Here is a 10,749-nt window from a genome sequence, read left to right as displayed (position 1 = left end):
TTCCATATTTACATTGTTTTCACTCACACTCAATCACACTGAAATATATGTATGTTTGTAGCCACATAAACTGAAAATTAATTGTTAATTTTAATGGTCGCACCGTTGGTGATGATGCATTAAAGCAGCATCAGTAGGGGCGGGAGACTCACCTGTGCCATGGAATAGCCCAAGCACGGTCCAAAATAGGGTATCCAAGAAACATTTTGGCTTTGGATACAGGCAGGGTGGGTACGCCTGGGATAACAACAGCAAAATCCCACACAGTTGTCCGATGCCACAATTTCTGTCCGTCCGCACGTATATAATCTCCTTTTACAGTCACCCGTATTCGTACGGATGGCTTGAGGGAGTTATCCGTTTATTTGTTTTTGGTCGCATTACGGTTCTTTTAGTTTATGTTAGTTTTTTTTGGTTTGTTTACGTTTTGAATTCGGTTTTGTATATTGCGCGTCGAATTTATTGTAGTGATGGCATTTTGTTTATCGATGGAGGAACCGTGTTATCGGTTATTGTACGACTCACGCGGGCATAGGGTTGGAACCACACACCCAAGGAGAATTCCGATGAGCCAGCCGGCGTTGCCCAAGAGGAAAAGCGTAGTCGTAACAATATGGCGCCCAACGTGGGGCCCGAACCCACGACCCTGAGATTAAGAGTCTCATGCTCTACCGACTGAGCTAGCCGGGCTTTGCCCAAGAGGAAAAGCGTAGTCGTAACAATATGGCGCCCAATTTTGGATGTTTGAATTTTTAATGCCAAGGAGTAGGTGGAGTTGTTTAGGGCCCTGTACCACTTTTGGGGAGGAGTCTAGGCAGCCGCCGTACGCAGGCTGAGAATTTAGATAGGAAAAAAATAAATTAAGCCGATGGCTAGGGGCCGACGATCGGTATGGTAGGGACGGAATCCCTTATAGCACCAACTGCAAGCGTGTGTGACATGGACAGTAAGTCACGAAGGTGCGAGTATGAGCCCTTCGTTTGCGACTGCCATTTGGAACGACGCTAGGCAATGGGTACTATGGGGGGATTCCAATGCGCGTCTGTTTTGTTATTTCGTTTCAGTGTTCTTTGTTGTAATTCTTGCGTCAATTCGTTTGTGCACGGTCGCCGTGGTGTCATCGTGTTTGCCTGGTGGACGTAGAGTACCGGTGGCCCAGGATGACTAGGAAAGTCGCCTGCGATGCACCGCTACGCACGGTGAGCCAGAGCAGATGGTGCACAAAACAGAATTGGGTGTCAAGAAGCAACCATTTAATTTGTTGGCTGTCGTTCATCGCCGTCAAGGCGATAAATGTAGCAGCGAACAAATATAGCAGGATTGTGGCGTAGGGCAGCTGTACAGGCGTAGATATTATAGGAGCCGTGTTTGGGTTCCGGCGGAGTGTGAGTCTCAGCCCCTATATACAGAAGTTTAAAAGAAAATTTGTTTGTTTATTGCTTACATTTTATTAAGTCTGTTTGGTTACGTTTGGTGCATATACATATGTTACATTTGTCTTGTGGTTGAGCGTATATATATTTTTTTTTGGTTTCCGTGCAAAGTTGGACGTGAATTTATTTAAAGATTTGTTTTTTTTATTTTTACTACTATATTCATATTTATTTATTCCAATTCACATATTTATCTATTTATTGTTGTACCTATTTATTTATTTATTTATCCATCATACATATTCAGCGTACATATATTTTCTTGCCCATTTGTTTTTGTTGTTTTGGGCGTTTGCAAACATTTTCATTGTTTGGAATACATACATATATACAATTATCCAATTAATACGATTTTTTCTTCGGGGCCTGCTTGAAAGCTGAACAAATTCATAATCCAAAATATAAATAAATATTATAAAAAAACAGAGCGTATTTTTTTTGGATTGAAATGGAGAAGGATTCTGCGCGGGCGTATAACACAAGGTCGAGAACTGCCAGAAATGATGATCTGGAGGAACACCTAGAAGGAGCCGTAGGTTTTTCCACCGGTGGCCTCATGCACACTCCTCCGAGGCCGTCCATAGCACCAGCAGTACACTGGGACGCCGAGCCAGTAGTCGCGTCGGTGGTAGAAGCAGCAGTGGCCCAGGCGAACGAAACATACCGCCAATCGCAAAAAGAGGGCATCAACAAAGTGTTGCAGGAGGAAATCCGAATGGGGTTTCAAGACTTGATGGGCGCGTTGAAAGAAGTTTTGCAACCGCGAGCGAATAGCGGCGATTCAGCTGCAAATGGAGCATGGCAACCGCCAGTCAGCCAGAATCGGGGTGCAGTGCCAAAACGGCCGCATCAATACCAGGCTGAACCTCTAACACCAGCAAGAGGAACTTCGCGTCCAGTAGCAAGGCCAATGGCAGCTAATTCCTCCAGTGGAGCTGGCAATAGCAGCAACACAGCTCGAAATTGGCAAAATCCCGCAGCACAATCGGCCCGTCGAAGAAGCAACAGGCGTAACGATGGGAGTGGTCAGCTGGACCCGCCTCCTCCGTATGTAGCGGCGAATGGCAGATCCGGATGGTGCCGCGTCGAAAAGTGGGACATCGTTTTCAGCGGCGATAAGGAAAAAATGGCTGTTGAAGACTTCGTTTTCCAGGTCGAGTTCCTTCAGAGGCAGTGTCGCTGCGCATGGTCCGAAGTATTAAACAGTTTCCATCTGTTAGTAACTGGGCACGCTCGCGAGTGGTACTGGCAGTACGTCAGGGACCACCGGGCAGACAGCTGGCCAGAACTAAAACGGAGCATGCTGTCCCGTTTTAAAGGCGCCGCCGATGAATTCGAGCGCATGCGTCAATTGCGCGAAAGACGGCAGAAGGCAAGCGAAAGCGTTGAGGAGTACTTCCATGCCATGAGGAAACTGGCGTCGCGTCTCCACACAGCACCATCTGAAAACGAGATGATGAAATATATAAAAAAAGGATTAAAAATAGAACTAGCTCGTTATGTGTATGCGATGCGCGTGTACACGGTAGACCACTTACGTGACGAATGCGTAGAGGTGGAAGCTATGGTCCAGCGGCGAGAAGGCGTGTTCCCAACACGCAGCGGCACACGTTTTAGTGGCGGAAACCGTCCACCGGCAGTGGAGGAGTTGATCGACGACACTAACGGCGAGGAGTCGGCGGATTTCGGCGTAGTTGAAGAGGCGCGTTTGGCAAGGCGTCCGCAACACGCGTTAGTTTGCTGGAACTGCAGACAAGCCGGCCATAGTTTCCGCGACTGCATGTCACCGGAAAGGCGCGTCTTCTGTTATAGGTGTGGCAGGCCCGACACCTATAGTCCAACCTGTCCCGATTGCACGGGAAACGGCCGTCGGAGTGCGGAGCAAGTGGGCGAATCGCGCTCGACACAGGTGCCCACCAGGATGACAGCGGAGCGGTCCTGAAAGAAGAATTTCATAAGAAAAATACCCCATATAGTAATAAGTTGAAATTTTTACCGTACGAGGAAAAGATGCGGGCATATCTGGAGGCGCGTAATAGAATTTTTGCCCAACATCAGTTAGATGGGATGAGGATGGTGACAGCCAAAGTTAAAAAGGCCCGAGCACGATTCCGAGTGAGAAGGCAGACGAAGAAGCTGGTAGCCGAGGCAGTGCGACGCGAGGGAGCAGCAGATCCGAGGATTTTTGCCGAAGTACTGGTACGAGGCCATGTGCTACGCGGTTTGCTGGATACCGGGGCCTCGGTAAGCGTGCTAGGCAAGGGCAGTCTGGAACTGCTGAAAGAGATTGGCATGGTGCCCAGAAATTACATTTCGATAATTAAAACAGCAGGCGGTGAAGACAGAGCCGTAATTGGGCGAGTGCGTTTACCAGTGGTGTATCGAGAGGAGGCCAAAGAAGTGGAGTTTTACGTATGCCCATCACTCGAACAGAACGCGTATTTCGGCATCGACTTTTGGCGGCTGTTTAATTTGGCACCACTATTAATTCCTCTAGAAAAGCCAGCCGTTAAAAGACTTGTCCTCGATGAATTGCTAGCTGATAGAGTGGCGCATTATGCGGACCAGGATGAAGTAAGGCCTGAACCAGATATGTGGAAATTGAATGAACAACAAAAGCTGCAATTGGAACAAGTAAAAAAAGAATTTTTAACCTTCGAAGAAGCGGGATTAGGCAAGACTACTTTGGAGACTCACCGAATTGAATTGGTCAGCGGAGCAGAGCCAGTGAAAGACAGGCACTACCCTCTATCACCCGCTATGCAGAAGATTGTGTGGGATGAGGTGGACAGCATGCTGGCGCTTGGCGTCATCGAGGTAAGCGATAGTCCGTGGAGTAACCGCACCACCATAGTGCGACGGCCGGGCAAGAACCGCTTTTGCCTCGATGCCCGCAAGTTGAACAAACTGACAGTCAAAGATGCCTATCCGCTACCATGCGTGGAGGGAATCCTATCTGGAATCGATCAGACATATTATATTTCCAGTGTGGACCTGAAATTTGCGTTTTGGCAGGTGGAGTTGGAGGAGTCCAGTAGAAGGTGCACTGCGTTTACGGTACCAGGGCGACCGTTGTACCAATTCCGCATGATGCCTTTCGGGTTGTGTAACGCCGCTCAAAGGTTGTGCCGGCTGATGGACAAGGTCATACCGAATGAACTGAGGTCCAACGTTAAAGTATATCTAGACGATTTGGTAGTCTTCGCGGCTGATTTTGATACGCACTTGGAGTACCTGAAGAGAGTAGCTGAATGCCTCAAGAAGGCAAACCTGACGATAGGGTTACAAAAGTCGAAGTTTTGCTTTAAAACGTTGAAATACCTGGGATTTATCGTGGGCGGCGGCGTGCTTCGAACAGATCCAGAACGGGTGCAGGCGATACAGCGCATACAGGTGCCAAGGTCCGTAAAGGAGGTTCGAGCTTTCTTAGGAACCGCCGGGTGGTACAGGCGATTTATTAAAGATTTTGCCACCTTAGCGGCTCCGCTCACTGAGGCTTTGAAAAAGCGATCGGGAGGTAGGTTCTCACTCGGTGGCGAAGCGATTGCAGCATTTGAGGCGTTGAAGAAGGCGCTCACATCTGCGCCAGTGCTGGTACACGCGGATTTTTCACGCCCATTTTTTGTACAATGTGACGCATCCCATATTGGCGTCGGAGCCGTATTATTCCAGGTGGATTTGCAGGGAAACGAGAGGCCCATTGCGTTCTTTTCTGCCAAGATGAACAAGCACCAGGTGAACTACTCGGTGACCGAGAAGGAGTGCTTGGCGGCGGTATTGGCGATACAAAAATTCCGGCCATACATCGAAATGATGCCATTCACGGTCATAACCGATCACGCCAGTTTGAAATGGCTGATGTCCATGAAGGATTTGTCCGGGCGATTGGCTCGTTGGTCGTTGCTGCTCCAGGGCTTCGACTTTGAAATCACGCACCGGAAGGGCTCCGACAACATCGTGGCGGATATGCTGTCCAGAAGCACCGAAGCCGAAACTTTAGAGGAGTTGGATTTCTTCCCAGGAGACCTGTTGGGTATAGAAACCGCAGAATTCGAATCAGAGGAGTATCGGGAGCTGATTAGCGAAATTCAAAGTCAAAAAGATAAATTACCTGATTTAAAAATTGAAAACGGGGTGATCTACAAAAAGACATCCTTCAATCGGCTAGAAGATCAGCTCGAAGGCAGTGTGTGGAAACTGTGGGTTCCGCGTGCGCTAACCGGCATGCTTATATCGAAGGCCCATACCGAAGCGTCAACGCATGGAGGAGTGTTGAAGACGTTGTCCTGGTTGCGGCGGCAGTTTTATTGGCCGGGAATGGCCAAAGACGTTGCTGAAGTGGTCCGAAAATGCGTGGTCTGCAAAGAGACGAAAGCCACCAATTACGGGATGCAGGTGGGAATTGGTGCAGAAGTCGTCACGGAGAGGCCGTTCCAGAAGTTATACATAGACTTCTTGGGCAAGTATCCGCGATCAAGGAAGGGGCACGCCTTCATATTCATAGTGGTAGATCACTTCACCAAATTCACGTTCCTGAAGGCGATGCGAGAGGCCACCACTCGGAGCGTCGTCGACTTCTTGGTGAACGAAGTATTCCATACGTTCGGCGTTCCAGAAGTCATACACTCCGATAATGGTAAGCAATTCACGTCCAAGCAGTTTACAGACATGATGGAGGGCTACGGTGTTAAGCATCTGCGGACACCGGTGTATTCGCCGCAAAGCAACGCGTCCGAAAGGGTGAACCGGACTATACTGTCCGCGATACGGGCGTATCTGGGGCAGGATCACCGCGAGTGGGATCTACACCTTCCGGAAATTGAAGTGGCCATCAGAAACAGCGTGCATTCTGCGACTGGAGTAACGCCTTTTTTCGCACTATTCGGCCGACATATGATGTTGCACGGTTCGCAGTACCGATTGGCGAGGAAATTAAGGTCCTTAGACGAGCACGAATTCGCAGCGTTGTGTACAGCAGACAGGCAATCCCTGTTGCAACAGAAAATCCAGGCACAATTGCATGCGGCGTATGAGCGCAGTAGCGTTCGCTATAACCGGCGTGCGCGGCGGCTAAGACTAGCGCCCGGTCAGGAGGTATACCGGCGAAACTTTGCATTGAGTGATTTCAGCCGCGCGTTCAATGCGAAATTCGCGCGGAAATTTCTAAAAGCTCGCGTAAGGAAATCCATCGGCACCAACGCATACGAGCTGGAAGATTTGCAAGGGAACTTGCTGGGGGTATTCCACGCAAAGGATATCCGAGTGTGACGCCTGTCCTAAGGCAGAATGGATGAATATAGGGAGGAGGATGCAGCCAGAGCTACTCACCTGAAGATCAAGAGTGGGTGTGGCCTACGTTGGGCGCCGCGGTAGTAGTCATCCGAGGCAACGCCGGACTCGAAGCAGAGGACTCCAACAACACCAGCCGTTTGATGCGCGCAAACATCACTTCGGGGCACGAGCGTCCGCCCACTTGGATATTTGCGGTGGTGTTGCATCGGGCTGGTCACGAAGAATAAAAGGTGGCAGCGCTACGGAAGGCGCCAAGAATTTATAAAGGTACTGCAGCGCCATCTAGCGGTACCGAGCGAGGCACCATGGTGGCAACTGCAGCCACGCAGGCGCAGGGTTGTGTCCCGATGGCACCTCAAAGTGGGGAAACGTCAAGGCCGTGATGAACGGATGCGCAAGGACGTAAAAATCCGCAGGCATACGACATCCGGCCTATAAAAGGCAAGCCGCAACACGCCATTCCTGTTTTTTGGGGCGACGGTGCAGACCCACGAGGCAGTGTTTTCTTTTGGTGAACTGGAGGCCGTGCTGAAACCTGCAAAAGGAAAGGAAGAACCAGAAGCCGTTCGAAGATTTTCCGGCATATCGCCAAGTTTTCGGACAGCGGTGGAACCATACACAGCAGCTGCAGCGGCCGTCATAAGTAGCAGCACGAGCCGCATCGTAGCAGGAGCAACAGTGACAGCAGCAGATCCAGCACCAGCGTCTTCAACGACAGCAGCAGATCCAGCACCAGCGTTTTCAACGGCAGCAGCAGCAACGACAGTGGCAGCCGGAGCAAAGGCGCCCACCCAAGAAGTAGCAGCAGCAATAGCGGCGCCACCACAACGCAACAGCAGACACGTCCGTCTGCGCCATCAGCAGCGGAGGATAGACAAGCCGGTGAGTCCGTTCCTTGGCCACGCGCCGTGCCTATTGTTCGCGGTTGAGCAGCGACATCAGGCAGAGATCCCGCGCGCCTTACGTCGTGTCGTTTGTATGGGCTGCGCCTGCAGGGTCCCACACGCCGCCCATTGAAGTTTCTGCAAAAGAAAAAAAAGGAAGATAATACAAAAGAAAGAATATATACAGATATAATAAAAACCAAAACAAGGCAGAAAGTGGCACCTAAACAGAGCTTGGCGCTCTATTTAATTCAAAAAAAAAAAGTTCACACTCTTATACACACTTATATTGTATGAAGATTGCCAATTGCAGTAGCGCGCAGTGTTTTATATGTATTCTTATATTTCTATTGCGCCCATGACCGTCGAGAGCTCTCGTTAGGATTTGGTTAGACATTTTTCTATAAATTTTTGTACCGCGCATATTTTTCTCATACACATACACATATATCTATATACATATTTATTTGCCATAAGCATACTTGCATGTTGGCGCACATAAAGAACCGCATTGGCCGTTGGCAAGCCTTCTTTATTTTGTTTTTATATAAATTATTATTGTTCCATATTTACATTGTTTTCACTCACACTCAATCACACTGAAATATATGTATGTTTGTAGCCACATAAACTGAAAATTAATTGTTAATTTTAATGGTCGCACCGTTGGTGATGATGCATTAAAGCAGCATCAGTAGGGGCGGGAGACTCACCTGTGCCATGGAATAGCCCAAGCACGGTCCAAAATAGGGTATCCAAGAAACATTTTGGCTTTGGATACAGGCAGGGTGGGTACGCCTGGGATAACAACAGCAAAATCCCACACAGTTGTCCGATGCCACAATTTCTGTCCGTCCGCACGTATATAATCTCCTTTTACAGTCACCCGTATTCGTACGGATGGCTTGAGGGAGTTATCCGTTTATTTGTTTTTGGTCGCATTACGGTTCTTTTAGTTTATGTTAGTTTTTTTTGGTTTGTTTACGTTTTGAATTCGGTTTTGTATATTGCGCGTCGAATTTATTGTAGTGATGGCATTTTGTTTATCGATGGAGGAACCGTGTTATCGGTTATTGTACGACTCACGCGGGCATAGGGTTGGAACCACACACCCAAGGAGAATTCCGATGAGCCAGCCGGCGTTGCCCAAGAGGAAAAGCGTAGTCGTAACATGTAAGATTTTTGGTGTTAATTCATTGGCTCTCAGGGTGGCGCTACGTGACAGTGACGCTACGAAGACAATTTATTTAAAGTAAATGCAGCTTTTGTTGTACTTCGAAAAATAATTACATTTAAATTACTAAATGGATGCCTATCGATACAAAAGCGACTATCGAAACAAAGATGTGCGGGTGGTTTGTGTCTTCGCTAAACATTAATCTGGTAACGTTGCAAATACGACTCGGCATTGTTAAACCAAAATAAAACAATATTGATATATGTGCATTAATAATTAATTTTTTTAATTACCATTAAACTGAAAATAAAAAACAATATTTCCTAGGTGCAGTTGGATTCGTAATTACTCCGAGTGCTACGAGCGTATCAGCCACGTAAGCAACGAAAGTTTCACTTCATGTGTTTATTTTTTTGTCTAACATTCTAATACATTTCGGGACATAATAATAGAAACACCATTTAATGTCTGCCCATGCTTTATTAGTACAATGTAGATAATGACAATATCGTTGCAGCATTGCAATAATTTAAACATACTGCATACGCTACGTTTCTATTCCTTATCACAGCCCCATCCATACATAAGTATAAATACAGCGGCTCAGAGCAGGTTTCGCATTTGACGCCAAACAGTGCTTGAACGCGTTTAATTCATTGTTGCAAAGCGACTGCAAAGCGTATTTAAGCATTAATTAAGCATTAAGTGCTTGCCATTCACATCCGCAAATCCAAACAGCTCTCTCCACCATGTCTCCCCAACAACCTGTTGCTTTTTTAACCCGCAAGGAGACCTTTAGCGCCTGCCATCGCTTGCACAGGTAAGCAAAAAACAAAAACATTAATGCATTGTTAAAGCACTTCTATGTATATATGTATGTATGTAGTCTTAACAATTAACAATTGTTTTGCAGTCCCCAACTGAGCGACGCTGAAAATGTTGAAGTTTTTGGGAAATGCAACAATTTCCACGGCCACGGACACAATTACACAGGTGAGTGAATCATTTCCATGCAAATATTTCAGTAATGTGGCTTGTTTTAATGCGTGATTAGCTTTTAAATTGTCACCATATCGCCTCAACATTTGTTCAATCAAGCAAAACCGCAGCTGTTGGTAATTCGAAACAGACGAATCATAAACCATATAAAAACCTTGGCCTGGCGTCTCGCTTATCTATAAATCGTGCAATAAGAAAAAGTTCAACGCTCAATTGATGTACATACTTTTCTAACTATGTACTTCTTATTTAAAAGATACAAAAGTTACCATCAGTATGACTTAGACTTAATCAGTAAATTAACTTCTAACCCATACCTATGTAGTGGATAGAAATATGTAATTTTTAATGCTATTTATTTTATTTTAGTGGAGATAACAGTACGTGGTCCTATCGATGCTCGCACAGGCATGGTTATGAACATAACTGAACTAAAAGATGCTATTGAGACCGTCATAATGAAACGGTTGGATCACAAAAATCTAGACAAGGACGTCGAATATTTTAGCAAAACTGTATATACTTGTATTAAGCATTTAAAACAGAATTTATTATTGATTTCTGTACCCACAGCCTAGCACTACCGAAAATCTAGCCGTCTATATTTGGGACAACATACGCACACAGCTGGCCAAGCCGGAACTACTCTATGAGGTTAAGATACATGAAACGCCAAAGAATATAATCAGCTATCGAGGTCCTTATCCATTCAATGGTCTTTATAATCCGATTAACAAGCGCATAGCACACGATTCCTGCACCAATATATCATCCGATTCGGACTAAAACTTACTTAAACTGAACACAGCACGATCATAACTTGTTGAAGATTATAGACCAATCATAATTGGCCTGCTCACATATTTTTTATTTTATATACTTTACACAAATCGAAGAATGTTTTATGAATTTATAACAAAGAATATACAATGTTTAATAAACATTAAAGCAAAGAAAACCAAAC

At 46.4% G+C, this 10,749-nt stretch overlaps 1 protein-coding gene and 1 non-coding gene across 2 annotated transcripts; one reads left to right on the top strand and one right to left on the bottom strand.

Moving 5' to 3' along the window:
• Positions 1–617: 617 nt before the first annotated feature.
• Trnak-cuu lies at positions 618–690 on the bottom strand. Its single transcript has one exon. It is a non-coding gene; the product is annotated as a tRNA-Lys (tRNA).
• An 8,342-nt stretch (positions 691–9,032) lies between these two features.
• On the top strand, positions 9,033–10,748 carry LOC115625915 (6-pyruvoyl tetrahydrobiopterin synthase). The gene is made up of 5 exons (XM_030521149.1): positions 9,033–9,162; positions 9,358–9,606; positions 9,700–9,779; positions 10,155–10,300; positions 10,359–10,748. The coding sequence occupies exons 2-5, from the start codon at positions 9,536–9,538 to the stop codon at positions 10,569–10,571; spliced, it is 510 nt and encodes a 169-aa protein (XP_030377009.1). The 5' UTR covers positions 9,033–9,162; positions 9,358–9,535; the 3' UTR covers positions 10,572–10,748.
• The last annotated feature ends 1 nt before the right edge of the window (position 10,749 follows it).

Source organism: Scaptodrosophila lebanonensis, unplaced genomic scaffold (assembly GCF_003285725.1).
Source record: "Scaptodrosophila lebanonensis strain 11010-0011.00,11010-0021.00 unplaced genomic scaffold, SlebRS2 tig00000080-arrow-pilon, whole genome shotgun sequence".
Classification (NCBI taxonomy): Eukaryota; Metazoa; Arthropoda; class Insecta; order Diptera; family Drosophilidae; genus Scaptodrosophila; species Scaptodrosophila lebanonensis.
This window is presented reverse-complemented; position numbering and strand designations above follow the sequence as displayed.